A 15,982-nucleotide genomic window follows, 5' to 3' on the forward strand; every position below is an offset into this window, starting at 1 on the left:
GATTTGTTTTGTGGGCTCTCTGTGCCTTCATTCGATAGGATAGTAAACTGACAGGAAAAGGGGGGAGAGACGTGACACGCGGCAAAGGTCGTCCGGACTGGGAATCGAACCGGCAACGCCGCCAGCCTATACACAAAGCCCACGTGTTATGCGCCCGGCCCAGTAGGCCAGCGGGCACCCCTATTTTCCCGTTTTAAAAATAATGACAAAAAAAGGAAGGTTTTGGACATACAAAGTTTCCACCCGACAACGACTATACATACGTACTGTACTGCACATAGCAGCACGAACCCCAAAAGGGGTTCCCGTCTTGAAAGGTATAGTTACAAAATGGGGTTCCCCGTCCCAAAAGGGGTTAAATTACACACAGGTATTGGATGGGTACTCGACCGATACGCAAGTTATGGGTACAGAATCGGTATCCGGAAGGAAACAAAATATATTTATTAAGGGTGCAACGGTTTACAAAATTCATGGTTCGGTTTGATATTTTGGTGTCACGGTTTGATACTTTTTAGATACAATCAAAATAAACAGAAATGTCCTTGATTTAAAAATATATTTTTATAACTGTATTCTTTTTGTTTTAACATTGAACAATACAGTACCCAACCTCTAGGGTCCTAGGGGTCCTTGAGGGGGTTCCAGGGGAATGTGGATGTAGAGTGGTATTGTATTGTATTGTATTGTTTGGTACAGGTTCATTCGGTTCGGTACACCCTCGTATTGAACGTTTCGAGTATTGTTGCACCCTTAATATTTATATATCGGTAGTACATCTCTAAAAAGAAGACGTCGTTCTTGAATCCCTCCCAGTCGTCACACATAACAAACATTTATTTTATCAAAGTGGATAGAGAGGCTTCAGTGTGGATATTATGGAGGCTGGCTGCCAGTGCAGCTGCCCCGTGGCTATAAATAGCTTCTGGCCGCTAGCTAGCTCTCTCCATTGAAAGGCATCAGTGTGCATGGGATTTGTGTCTCATGTTAGGAGCGGAGGATAAGCGAGACGAGCGATGGTGTAGTTATAATGTGCGCTGCTCTCTCTTTCTCTCTCTCTCTCTCTCTCTCTCTCTCTCTCTCTCTACCTCCCACACACACTCGCTCAGCATCAAGAAAATCATTCGTTTTTTTTTTAAAGAAGCGTTTGGTCTGTAGGCGACCTTGTGCCAAGTGGTTACAACCACCCTCTGTAACAGTGGTTCTCTGACCTTTTCATGTCAAGAACCCCCGATTTTTAATAAGTTACCAGTAAGACTCCCTAATCGGGAGATAAGCGACCGTCACGTCGCATACACACACTTTAGAAGGCAATCGTAGCCAATCAGGAGGGAATATGGGAAATGGGACAGATCACAGATGTATAGTAGGGCTGCAAGCGAACGTTCGGGGATTCGAACGTTCGTTCGTTACGTTGGCAATCGAAGTTCGAAATTAATGGGTTCAGGTTTTTTTCTTTTTTTTTTCCTTTTTTTTTACACTAAAAATAATTATCAGAATGTGATAGGCCTATTCAGAATATCACAGTAGTATAGATAGCCAAATAAGAAATAAGTTAGGCATACCGGTAAACACTAACAGTTAATGGTGACCGTTAACACATGGGAAGCCAAGGTTTCTAACATTTTTAGCTGTTGCTGCTGCCGTCGTTCACTTACGCTTTAATTTTGAAGAGCCTCGGAAGCTTCGTTCGTGTGCACGTGAGTGTCCACTGACGATTGAGGAGGATAATCCATTTGTTTACAAACGCTCGCGAAACTAAAATCCAAACCGGGGCCGACCATCGCGGTAAAGTGTCGCCGTGAAAACAGGCAGATCTCTGCTTCCCTGGCGTTCTTTGCACCTTATTCATAGATAAAGCTGTTTTTATGTTTCAGCCTAGAATGGAATTACTTCCATTCTAGGCTGAAACATCCATTTTGCTTCTCTGCGAGCCACGGTATGACGTATGGACCAGGGTCTTTCACAGGGAGCACAACATGCACGCAGCAGCACGCTGCACAGTTAACCCTTTGTCTCGTTCCTGAACGAGACAACTCCTTTTGCCACAGCGACCTCCAGTGGCCTTAGCTCGTTACTGAACGAGTTTGGCCCCTTGGGTGTTAAAGTAGTTATAAAATGTGCCAGGACAGCTTGGAGCGATCAAGGACCGTCCTCCGCTCCAATTCCGCTCCTGTTTGGGGCCGCGAACCAGCCTCACTGACACATGCTTGTTGATAATAGAGTGAGAGCACTCTCAGCTGGGCAGAGATGGACTTGTTTGTCCTCCGATTAGCAAACACCCATCCACGCACTAGGGCTGCAAGCGAACCTTCGGGGATTCGAACGTTCGTTCGTTACATTGGCAATCGAAGTTCGAAATTAATGGGTTCAGGTTTTTTTCTTTTTTTTTCTTCTTTTTTTCTACACGAAAAATAATTATCAGAATGTGATAGACCTATTCAGAATGTCACAGTAGTAGAGATAACCAAATACGAAATAAGTTAGGCCTACCGGTAAACACTAACAGTTAATGGTGACCGTTAAAGTAGTTATAAAATGCACCAGAACAGCTTGGAGCGATCAAGGACCGTCCTCCACTCCAATTCCGCTCCTGTTTGGGGCCGCGAACCATTACAGCGCCTCGCTGACACACGCTTGTTGACAGACAGTAGAGTGAGAGGCAGCACTCTGAGCTGGGCAGAGAGAGACTTGTGTGTGCTCTGAACAGCGAACACCCATCCACGCACCCAAAGATTAAACAGCCTTTCTCCTAAGCATGAGCAAAGATGGATTTCATTGCAACCACCTAAAGGATCTATAATGCGATTTCTGGGGTTGTTACATCGAGACCAGTTCAGCCCGAACGTGACGCGCTCCGACGCATTCACCAAGTCTAATCATCATCCGTACGACTCTGCTATACATTGAGCCTGTTCGTCAACAAACTGTGCAACATTTTCTCCAATTGGGTTGGATTTTCCAAGTGTTAGCCTACGTGTTAATGCGGCCACGCATCCATGCGTTTTCAATGGTTAAAACAGCGCATTTAAAACATTTCCTACACTGTTTTAGCTGGTTAAAGGTACAGTACGTTCGATGGTTCGGTGAACCGAACGAACCATCGAACGTTCGATGGTCCGTTCGGAAAATCCCCCTGAAGTTCGAATCCCTAAAACAGGGCTAGATTACAGCCCTACCACGCACCCAAAGATTAAACAGCCTTTCTCCTAAGCTTGAGCAAAGATGGATTTCATTGCAAACCCCGGCCTAAAGGATCTATAATGCGATTTCTGGGGTTGTTACATCGAGACCAGTTCAGCCCGAACGCAACGCGCTCCGACGCAGTCACCAAGTCTAATCATCATCCGTGCAACTCCGCTATACATAATGTGTTCATCAAAAATCAGCCTGATGGTGGCGCTAGAAGAGGGCCATGTGAGAAATCGGGGGCGGAGGTTGTGAGTGCAAAGTTTGGCATGGATAGGGGCAACGGTGCCGGAGATAAGAGTAGGGGCAAAAGTGTGACGTTATGTTACGGACAGACGGACAGCCTGTGGAGCTTTTCATAGTAACTTGTCGCAAAAAAAAAGAAAAAAAAAGTCAAAATATACTCCTCAAAGAAATGAAAGGAACTAAATGTTCCCTTAATTGATTTGAATTTATTTGAGTATAGTATACTGTAGTAGGCTACTGCTCAAAGAAAGCTCAAAGAATTAAGGGAACATGTTGTTCCCTTCATTTCTTTGAGCAGTGTATATTTGTCAAAAGTTGCAGACATACAAGCTCGCTGTGAGGTTTTAGCGACGCGCTGTAAGCTTGTAGATCTGCTATTGTTGAAAAGTCAACATATAAATAGATAAAGTGGTTAAAATGATTGTGATGCTACGTTAACACATTTTTCAATTGGGTCCAAGGACCCCTGGTCCTGGTGGTCCCCGGACCCCACTTTGAGAACAAATGCTCTATAACTTAGAGTAGACCTGAGTGGCAACTTTCTTCACATCTGCTTTCCTCGGTATGCTCTTTTTGAGCGGTGCTAACAGCTCCTATGTCTGGCTTTGTGTGTATGTCCCTCTGTGCCCGTGTCCCCATGTCCCTATGTCCTTATGTCCCTATATGTCCCTATGTATGAGCACGAGGCTAATGTCATAGAAAGTACGCAGAGACCGATATCACCACAGCTGATGTCACGGACAGATAAGGAGATATTCACTAAGTCACTCTGCTGACCTCTTAACTCATTGACTGCCAAGGCACGAGTTTCACGAGTTATTACAGTAGTCCCAGGCTGCCACAGCCCGAGTTTCCCGAGTTGGAAGCCATTTTGAAAAAAAAAAAAAAAATTTTTTTTTTTTTTTTTTTTTATAAATTTTTTTTTATAAAAAAAATTCTAAAAATGCCTCAAATGTATTAGGCATGATCGCAATTGCGAAATTGCATGTTTAGCCCCATAACAAACACATCTTTCAAAATGTCAAAAATGGCTGTTTTGTCTGACTTTGAAGGCTTGTATCTCATGAATGCCTGAACGGATTTCCAAGCGGATTTTTTTGTTTGAAAGCTGTTAACTCATTGAGTGCCAGCCTATCACCACTAGAGGGCGCCCAGTGACCAGAGAATAATAGAGATATGCTGGTAATGCATGCCCAAGCCCTGGAGCCATGCCTTTTTTTACAAAGGAAAGGACACTTTCCTTTGTGCATGTACAGGAAGAGGATGAAGTTAGCTTGAAGTTAGCTATTGGCTACCAAGCATTTTAGAAGCCTTATTTTCGTCAACTTAGCCATGATTAAACCTTGCACACCTCATGCATGGGAAAAAAACAGAGAAGAATGAGCTCTAAAAAATCCAATGCAATCCTGGATTGCATTGGAGTGGATTTGTGCAGTTTGTTCACAGCTTTCAAACAAAAAAATCCGATTGGAAATCCGTTCAGGCATTCTTGAGATAATCGCCATTATGTTTTACATGTAATGTAAACAAAAATGGCTGCCCTGTATGTTAGATGGGGTTGTATGGGGGTGGAACATGCAAAATCGCGATTGAAATCATGTTCACCAGATTTGATGGGGTCCAAAAAAAAAAAAAAAAAATTCAAAAAAATTTTTTTCAAAAAAAAAAAAAAAAATCTTTTTTTTTTTTTTTTTTTTTTTTTTTAAAAGCCGAACTTGTTCGGGATCGGCACACTACGATACGCTAATAAAGCCGAACTAGTTCGGGATTGGCACTCAATGAGTTAAAAAGTACTACACATATGGTGCATGATCTAGGCATGGGCGTGCACGATCCGTGCACTAAAAATGTATCCGTGCACTAGAAATTTAGGAAGGTGGCAGTGTTGTTTTGTCTGACTTTGAAGGCTTGTAACTCATGAATGCCTGAACGGATTTCCAAGCGGATTTTTTTGTTTGAAAGCTGTTAAAAAGTACTACACATATGATGCATATATGGTGCATGGGCGTGCACGATCCGTGCACTAAAAATTGATCCGTGCACTAGAAATCTAGGATAGTGGCAGTCTGGTACTTGGGGGCCATCTTGAAATGGCATTCAATGAGTTAACTCCAAAATGAAAATATTCTGAAAAATGAGCGCACGTGGAGTTAGGAGGTTTTGACCAAAGGGCTTTTTACTACTTTTCATTGGTTCAATATTATTTTAACCAACACACAGACGTAAAGGGTGTTCAATAGCACACAAAGAGAGGGCTAATGGAAATGACTAACAGATGCCAGCTTCCTGTCTCAGCTATCCGGAGGTGTAGTTCCAGACTCATATATAGCATTCAGAGATTGTGTTAATAGTTGTCTGGCTACGCAACGCTACCCCGACTCTCTCCCTTCCCGTGTCCTGTCTGTCTTCACTGTGGACTATCAATGAAGCAGATATACAAGCTCGCAGCGCGGCATCTAGTGCCGCGCTGCGAGCTTGTAGATCTGCTATTTTTGAAAATTAGAATTTAGACCCGATTCTATAAGTGTCTTTTGAATCCTTCTAAGGTTTTTTTTTTGAAAAACCTATGTTTCTATGGCAGCAATCTGGCCAGCCATCGTCAAAGAAAAGGTCCTTTTCACTTAACTGGAGCTCAGTTAGTCTGTTCTTGAGAGACTACTATGTCAGTGGTTCTCGAGATTTTTCATGTGAAGGACCCCCAAAATGATATGTATTTGGCCACCGACCTGCATCTCAAAATATTTAGTTCCAGGGACCACCCAGAGGCTAAATTTGAGTTACAAACGTTCGCTTTGAAAATACATATATTCAAAGATTTGCACACATTTTCACGACTTAAAAAAAAAAAAAAAAAAAAAAGCAGATCTACAAGCTCGGAGCGCAGCACTTGGTGCCGCGCTGTGAGCTTGTAGATCTGCTATTTTTCACTGGCTAAAGCATTCAATAATTCTAGGCCTAAATGCGTTAAGCATGTGTACAGTGTGCAGGCCTAGGAAACTCTCCCAGACCCACAGGGGCTCCGCAGCCTTTTCCATCCCACACACTTGCCTCTCTCCTGGGCAGCCTGGGCAGAGAGCTGACTGGCCTTGGCCCTCAATATGTTATTATTACTAGCCCTTACCCGTTCAAAGATATGAGCTCCAAAATGATGTGCAGTGTGTGGGTTATGGGATGTGCACTGTGCACACAGTATATGAGGGATGGAAAGTAACTTTAACTGGTGCTTGCTGCTTGCATGATGTAGGAGCATCAATGTAAGAAACCTGTTTCGTTTAATGGCTACAGAGATACTGTCTCCCCCCCCCCCCCCCCCCCACCCGCCTGCACACACACCCGCCTGCCTGCACACACACACACACACACACACACACACACACACACACACACACACACACACACACACACACACACACACACACACACACACACACACACACACACAGAGCTGGTTAAACATTTTGCCTCAAGCTTGATGCAGAATAGATGTGCCTCATGCTAGATGCAGAATAGATATAGATACAGCATAAAAATGCTAATATACAGCATACGATTTGTGAAAGTGACAAACAGGCTTCACAGTTATGTCAGGTGTGTTCATATGCTTATGGTGATGCGATTTCAGATCAATTGCTCCAGCCACCGAGGAGAAACGCTGTGACAGACAGACACTCACTCACTCACTCACTCACTCACTCAGACATTCGCAAAATTATAGTATAGATTGAAGTGATACTTTTTGGTGTTCCTTTCAGATTTTCGTCTCATAACGAAATACATTTTAATACCCAAAATCAATTTGGTATTAAAATGTATTATTTTGTCTAATCTTTTACACTAGCCCTTACCCGTTCAAAGATATGAGCTCCGAAATGATGTGCAGTGTGTGGGTTATGGGATGTGCACTGTGCACACAGTATATGAGGGATGGAAAGTAACTTTAACTGGTGCTTGCATGCTAATATGTAGGAGCATCAATGTAAGAAATACCCGTTCCATTTAACGGCTACAGAGATACTGTGTACCGATCTGCATGATTTTTGGACAACATCTGTAACAGGGCCAGAATCCCCCCCCCCCCCCCCCCGCCCGCCCGCCCGCCTGCCTGCCCGCCTGCACACACACACACTCCCCCCCCCCCCCCCCGTGTGTGTGTGTGTGTGTGTGTGTGTGTGTGGGTTTGTGTGTGATTGTGCATGGCCTGAACAACAGCGCCCCTCCCTTAACTCATTAACTGCCAAAAACGTGAATCCCTTAAAAATCCCGTTGTACCACCCTGCCACGCCCGTGAATCCCGTAAATAAAATAAAAATAAATAATTTTTTTTTTTTTTTTTTTTTTCAAATTTTTTTTTTTGGACCCCAAAAACGTTAGTAGGCATGATAGCGATCGCGAAATTGCTTGTTTAACCCCCATACAACCCCCATACAACTCAGGTAGCAGACCTCCAAGCTCACAACAGTGTAAAACATAATGGCTGCTATCTCATGAATGCCTGAACGGATTTCCATTCGGATTTTTTTGTTTGAAAGCTGTGAGCAATGTGGACACACGTGGTGCATTATCTAGGCATGGGTGTGCATGATCCGTGCACTATGAATTACATGGAAGTCTATGGAGACGAATGGCAGTTAAAGAGTACGAAGGTATTGTTAAATGGCAGCATATGAGTTAACATGTGTGGTCACAAAAGGTACTGTAGGCTAAATAGATATAGATACACCATAAAAATGCGAATATACAGCATACGATTTGTGAAAGTGACAAACGGGCTTCACAGTTATGTCAGGTGTGTTCATATGCTGATAGTGATGCGATTTCAGGTCAATTGCTCCAGCCACCGAGGAGAAACGCTGGGACAGACAGACACTCACTCACTCACTCACTCAGTCAGACATTCGCAAAATTATAGTATAGATTGATCAGTTGTGGTTAACTATTTCACCGCTAGTTACCAGGCTGAGATATCCCATGCTGACTTCAGAAAAAGAGCAGTCTTTGATTGATTGATTGATTGAATACTGAAACGATGTCAACATCATATGGACGGTACATACAGTAAGTCATCACAGCGAAAAGGATAACAGTGGATCGGAAACATCTCGGTCAGTCTTGATTGAAAGCTCTAATTGGCTCTCTGCAGTCATATTATGATCCCTGTCAAGCTCTGCTCGCCTTAACCCAGAGTCCCTGCTGTCAAACATCTGCAGTGCAGCAGTGTTGATTTTGTCGACTAAAACTGTGGCGAAAAATGTTTGTCGACCATGTTTTTTTTTTTTTTTTTTTTCACTGACGAAAACAAAATAAAAACTAAACTATGATGACTAAAACTAAGACTAAATACATTGACAATTTCTTCAACAGAATAAAAACTAGGCTAAAACGTTAGGGAGGGACTGGTGGAGAAGACAGTCACTTTATGTTTGGCTGCTCTCAGGTGTTGCACGCTGAAAATAGCAGATCTACAAGCTCACAGCGCGTCGCAGCGCGGCGCGTTGTGAGCTTGTAGATCGGCTATTTTCAACTCGCAACCAAGTGTAAAATCAGTCATTACGATGCCATCAAGGCCTGATATTTAGTCGACTAAAACTAGACTAAAACTAAAATTGATCAGCTGACTAAATTATGACTAAAACTAAAAAAAACATTTTATTCAAAAGACTATGACTAAAACTAAATCAAAATGTGCTGTCAAAAACAACACTGCAGTGCAGTGCCTGGGGCCAGGGGCGTCACACCAAATTCTGGGCCCTGGGTACAAGGATTCACTGCGGGCCCCCCATGAATGTTAACTATTGAAAAATAGCAGATATACAAGCTCACAGCGCGGCACCGAGTGCCGCGCTGCGAGCTTGTAGATCTGCTATTTTTGAAAAATCGTGAAAATGTGTGCAAGAAACCTATGTCAAGGACCCCCAAGAGGATATGTATTTGGCCACGGACCCCGATCTCAAAATATTTAGTTCCAGGGACCCCCAGAAGCAAAATTTGAGTTAGAAATGTTCGCTTAAAAAATACATATATTCAAAGATTTTCACACATTTTCACAACTTTTCAAAAATAGCAGATCTACAAGCTTGCAGCGCGGCACTCGGTGCCGCGCTGTGAGCTTGTATATCTGCTATTTTTCAATAGATAAAATGATTAGGGCCCCTCCACCTTGGGCCCTAGTAACTCAGTCCCACTTTCCTACCCCTTGTGACGCCCCTGCCCGGGGCAGGGGCAGTGGTTGCTATGCCACAATGTGGAACTACTCTGTTACAAGTACAAGTCCTTGAGCACAAAAGTATCGGCATCAAAATCCAAGCCAATGTGAGTTTGTTGACTGTGTGGTATGTCCATGTACTGTACGTCCCTATCCGATCCTTTCGACACCATGTGGATCTATATACATATACGGTATAGATCATCATCATACACCAACCAGTAAGACTCCCTAATCGGGAGATAAGCGACCGTCTGGTCGCATACACACACTTTAGAAGGCAATCGTTGCCAATCAGGAGGGAATATGGCAAATGGGACAGATCCATGTTGATGACATGACTTTAGAGATACTGTGTACCGCTTTGCGTGATTTTAGGCCAAAATCTGTATAGGAGCAGTGTTCAAAAATGTGTTTTGCAAAAATCGGGCCTGATGGTGGCACTAGAGGAGGGCCATGCGAGAAATGAGGGGTGGAGGTTGTGGTTTGGCAGCCAATGAGTGTGTGTGCAAAGTTTGGCATGGAGAGGGGCAACTGTGGCAGAGATATGAGTAGGGCAAAAGTGTGACGTGACGTGTGACGGACAGACTGACAATGGTGGAGGTTTTGATAGTAACAGCAGACAAGCACACAACGCCTCGTGGTGCGAGGCGGTATGTGCTTGTAGATCGGCTGTTTTCACTAGTTTAATTATTTCATTATTTAAATGATAAATGCAAAACGAACGGTTTTGGACATACAAGGTTTCCACCCGACAACGACGATATGGGTCCCCAGTCCCGGCCCAGCGTTTGGTAAACTGGTATAGAGCGTTTATCTACGTGGCTGCTCATGGATGGAGGCCTCAGGGGGATGCGGTTGCCATGGTGATGGATGGCACACACTCCACTCCGCTGGAGGGATGATAACTGATGTTTTATGTTCACTTTGTCATCGCAGGGTCAAGGGCAGGGCAGGGCTGGCCCTATACAAGCTCACAGCGAGCTTGTAGATCTGCCATTTTCTTTTAATTCGTGAACATTTTGTGCAAGTCTTTGAATTATTTCAAATCCTTCTAAGGTTTTTTTTTTTTTTTTAAACTATGTTTCTATGTCATTGGTGCTCAGACCTTTTCATGTGAAGGACCCCCAACATTATATGTATTTGGCCACGGACCCCCATCTCAAAATATTTAGTTCCAGGGACCCCTCAGAAGCAAAATTTGAGTTGCATATGTTTGCTTAAAAAATACATATATTCAAAGATTAGGGCACGGTGGCGCAGTCAGTAGTGCTGTTGCCTCACAGCTAGAAGGTCCTGGGTTCGATTCCCGCCGGGGGACACTGTGGGTGCTGGGGGCGTGTTCCCTCCTCCGCGTCATCAGTGCCCACACCCTAGGTGGGGTTGGCAAAAGGGCCTTTCTCTGTGGAGTTTGCATGTTCTCCCTGTGTCTCCTAGGGTAGATACCCTCACAAAAACATGCAGTAATCCTGGTCTCTATAAAGCCTCCCCCTGGCCAGCCGGGGCGCCTGATGGAGGGGAATGGAACTGGTTGGAATAACGTGTTCCTTCCACGCGCTACGTCCAACCGGGGAAGCTCCCCCTGTCAGGTGATAAGAAGCGGCCTGCTCACTCCTCATGCATTGAAGGAAGCATGAGCTCAGTTCGGGGCCCTCCCCAGGTTGGCAGAGGGAGAGTAGAGCCCAGGATCACAGCTTAGGCAATTGGCACCGGGTGAAAAAATGGGTTACAAAAATCGTGGGATAAAAAAAAAAAAAAAAAAAAACATATATTCAAAGATTTGCACACATTTTCACGACTTTTCAAAAATAGCAGATCTACAAGCTCGCAGCGCGGCACCGTATATCTGCTGTTTTTCAGTAACTAAAGTATAAAATAATTAAGGCCCCTGCACTTTGGGCCCTAGTGACTCAATATTCGAATTCTTTTTAGATGGATCTGTAGAGCACCATTTATTTAGGCTAAATGAAGTCAGGCTCTAGGCTAGAATCAATCAATCAATCAAACTTTATTAAGGACACTTGATCCATAGCAACATAAAAACATAACAATAACATACAAATACAAACAAGGGTGGACATAGTCCACATAAATCACTTCCATGTGAAACAAATAGCGGAAAGTCACAGGTAGTGTTTTGTTGGCATTGCATTGCAGTCTCTCCATTGTGAACTAATGATGACAAAAAGCACCAGATGTACGTCTAAAGATGTTTTCAAATTAGGCGCGAGAGGAACCGCTGTTATTCTGGAAGAAAATGTAGCATACAGAGCAGCGGTTCTCAACCTGTGAGTCCGGGTCGGAACCCCCAGTGTTGTGAGCATGTAGATCAGTTATTTCATCCAGTCGCTATAGCATCAGTTGAGGCAGAAGGTGGAAAAAAGTACTCAAATCGTTTTCCGATCTACAAGCTCACAATGTGTCGCATCGTGACGCATTGTGAGCTTGTAGATCGGCTATTTTCAAATGGCCGAAATGTATGCGGTTGAAGTGGTTAATGTATGTTTTGTAATAAGAATCAACATCTACAAAGTGCTATAACCAGTCACTAGAGTTTTGAAAACTCTTTTTCAAATAAGTGTAGTGGAGTAAAAGTGCAATATTTGGATCCAAGATGTAGTGGAGTAGAAGTAAAAGTGTTTTTTTGGAAATTGGAAATAGTCAAGTAAAGTACAAATACCTCAATTGTGCTCAAGCAAAGCACTTAAAGGAGCTATAGTACATTTTTTCTTGAACGGATTCTGAAATAAAAATTATGTTTCGAAAATATTTTATTAAAAAAATAAGCTTCATATTATGTGTTTCTATTCAAAAATGACCACAAAAAGCGTAAAATAATGATAAAATAATCATTTTATCATTATACAATAAAATAATCATTATAAAATAATCATTTGGGGTTATTTTAACCCTAACCAATCATTTTGAATAGAAACACATCTATGAAGCTTTTTTTGTATAAAATATTTTGGAAACATATTATTTTTTAATTTTAGCATCCGTTTTTCAAGAAAAAGTTATAGCACCTTTAAGTAAATGTACTTAGTTTCTTTGGGAACGGGTACAGGGCAGGTGGAGTCTTCAGACTCATTTCTTCAGACTCATCCACTTGACCTTGCTCAGCCAACTTGACCTTTAGCAGGCTGTTATATCTTTAAAGATCAGCACTGCAGGTTCTGTGTGGAATGCACTACTCGATGAAGAAACTGGTACAGGTTTGTATCCTAACCGCTACATTAAACGCTACATTGCTGTTTCTCTTTTTGAAGCAGCTAAATTCGATAGTTTCATTATTATTTGCATTTCAGTTGCTCTTATAGATGGTCGTTGCTGGCATTAGCGTCAATTCTGCAGACCAATGTTTAATTTTGCCTGCGTTGAAAACAAACCATCAGTGCATCGGTGGGTTTTTGGAGGAAACGTTTGTAGCTGTCAAAACTGCACTTACATAATTATATCTACACAGTATATAAAATAATGTTATTTATATTCTAATAATAATATTAATATCATGTGCATCCATTCTGAGAACAGAACAAAGTGTGGCACAGACACAGCGGCCCAGTGTTGTATGAGGAACTATTGACGTGTGATTTAGAACTACAGTATTACATATTTAACCCCTTTAGCTTTTTTGTTTGCTTTAACAACAAGCCAGTGGGATCCTGAGATTTCTTTATAAAAAAAAAAAAAAAAAAAGAGACTATTAAGCACTCCAGTGTTGTCATGTCCGCTTATTATTAGCAACTTGTTTTTCTGTAAAGTTGTAAGGGTTGCATTTTTTTTTTTTTTTTACATTTCCCCCAAGATTTCTTGGGAAATTTGCAGATCTACAAGCTTGTAAATCTGCCATTTTTAAATAGCCGATGTACATCATATAGGTTTAAAGTGCTCACGGGTTAGTCGCTTCTTTTGGGCTTGTTTTCAACACCTGGTGGATTTATTTCTCTGGTAAAATCTGGCAACAGTGGTGGAGTGGCGGTGTTGTAGTGGTAATGACTATTGGCCTTGTGTTGGAGTCTGAGAGTGCCATTACAACACAGCGACCCGGGCTGTCGTTGTTGGCCTTGGTGGCTCACTTATAGAAACTAGACCAGGTCAACCTGGTTGTGCCAGACCCCCTGTCTGTCATCATCATTTATGACATCATGCCTTTTGTAGGCATGTCATCATCATGTCATCATCATATATACCCTTTATATAGAAAACCCGGACAGACAGACCGACATTTGCTTATGTAGGCCTACCCATTTCATGGGTCTGGCAAACAGTGCTCAATATCAATTTGTTCTCTGCTGTCGAGCTGCGGCTGCACAGGTCAATTCCTCTCGTTTTTTCTAGGGATGGTCCGATCAGGTTTTTTGGAACCGATCACCGAGCACCGATCACAAAAGTTTGATCACCCGATACCGATCAATCACCGATCCGATCAAGTTATTATTTATATATTATTTATATTTTCTAAATGTTAATGTTTTAACTTTAATTAATTAATTCACTCATGAATTCATTTATATATTTGCCTTATAGTTATTTACCAGCATTACTATGTATTTATTATCATAGCAGTAACTAATTATTCCTTCAGCACTGTGGAAATCAATACCCCAAAATGGCTTCAAGTGGGCATACTGAACGGCTGGTTGATCGGATGCACCGATCGGATCGGATCGGTGAATTTACCTTTTGATCTAAACCACCGATTATCGCCGATCATGCTTTGATCGGCCCGATCAGATCCATTGGCGATTGATCGGTAACATCTCTAGTTTTTTCCATTTGTCCACCTTGAATGTGTTCTGCGGTTTCATGGGGACAGACGATGGACGTTGCAGAAAGACATTGATGCTCAAGGTTCATTTTATTCGTCATCACAGGACCAGCAGTGTACATTCATAAAAATACATACTAAAAACCAGTAAGACCCCCAAATCGGGAGATCAGGAGGGAATATGGAAAATGGGACCGATCCATGTTGATGACATGATTTCAGAGATACTGTGACTGTGTACCACTTTCCGTGATCTTAGGCCAAAATCTGTAGGAGCAGTGTCCAAAAATGTGTTTTGCAATAGTCTGCCTCATGGTGGCACTAGAAGAGGGCCATGTGAGAAATGAGTTGCCATCCAAGGAGTGTGTGTGCAAAGTTTGGCATCGATAGGGGCAACGGTTGCGGAGATACGAGTAGGGCAAAAGTGTGACTTGACGGACAGACGGAGGGACTGACTGACGTCGGAGGGAGGGAGTGACAGTCGGTGGAGCTTTGCATAGTAACTTGTGACCTGACGGTCACAATAACTATGAATAAATACATATTACTTTACTTGGCATAACAATTCTAAAGTGCAGAGAATTCAAACTGAGCAGAAAAGTATTAACTTGCAATTGGATAGTGCAAGTGCGGTTGCCTTGAGGCGAGTCACACTTGCAAATGTCTCTGTATCTGTCAGTCCTTGTTCCTATTCGAGCGGTGCCAACCATTCCGTCCTTGTCCCTTTTATGCCCATACATGGAGATCCATGATGTCATCATTATTAAGCCCATATCTTGGAATGCCCATATATGGACATACTGTGTCAGTAGTATGTCCACAGTGGACATACTGTGACACATACTGTGTCAGGGGTTCCCAAACGTTTTTGTCTCAGGGTACCCCGTGATTATTTGTCTTAATTCGAGGCACCCCTACATTATAATTTTCACTCCCAGCACCTTATATTTATAGCATATCGTCGTTGTGGGGTGGAAACCTTGTATGTCCAAAACCGTTCGTTTTGTATTTATCATCTATAAAATGTACTAAACTAGTGAAAACAGAGGATCTACAAGCACACAACGCCTCGCATCGCGAGGCGTTGTGTGCTTGTAGATCGGCTGTTTTCACTAGTTCTGTGCGGCAGTCTTGTGTGATAAAGCAGGGCTTTGCTCTATCAAAAGACGTGCACATTTGGCAGATTTGTCTGGTTCCAGGCTAGCGATATCGGAGTCTGATGGGTTAAATGTCTTGCTCTGGGGCACGTCGGCACTCAGCACATAGACGTGGGCTGGCAGGTGAACCGGTGACCTTCTGATTAGCAGACGGCCTCTCCCTCTCGGCCGTGGCCGACGCAACAACGTGTGGCATTTGACACACTGTACTGTATACAAATCACATTGCCGTTTGTCTTTTTAGGCATTGTGACGAATGACTTGATATTGATATTGTTTTGTATTGCAGGTGTTTACGTCATTAAAACTCTCTGTCCTCTGTCTCCTTTGTTTCAGTCATGAGAAGAACGAAGGAATACGAGAAGACGAGAACCATTTGATGGAAGAAAAGAGAAGGAAAAAGCAAGACGAGAAAAA

The 15,982-nt window shown here is 42.8% G+C and overlaps 1 protein-coding gene across 1 annotated transcript in view; it reads left to right on the forward strand.

The window, feature by feature from the left end:
* The window catches only part of LOC308284185 (uncharacterized protein), a gene marked incomplete at its 3' end in the record, with an annotated part of 97,317 nt that overhangs the window by 16,339 nt on the left and 64,996 nt on the right, over positions 1 to 15,982 (forward strand). Inside the window, exon 2 of the mRNA XM_080724736.1 lies at positions 15,902 to 15,982. This exon is cut by the window's right edge and continues 25 nt beyond it. Coding sequence (XP_080580862.1) covers positions 15,945 to 15,982 — 38 coding nt within the window. The 5' untranslated portion in view covers positions 15,902 to 15,944. The remainder of the gene's footprint in view (positions 1 to 15,901) is intronic.

This window comes from Nannobrachium achirus, assembly GCF_963921795.1.
Source record: "Nannobrachium achirus genome assembly, chromosome: 4".
NCBI lineage: Eukaryota > Metazoa > Chordata > Actinopteri > Myctophiformes > Myctophidae > Nannobrachium > Nannobrachium achirus.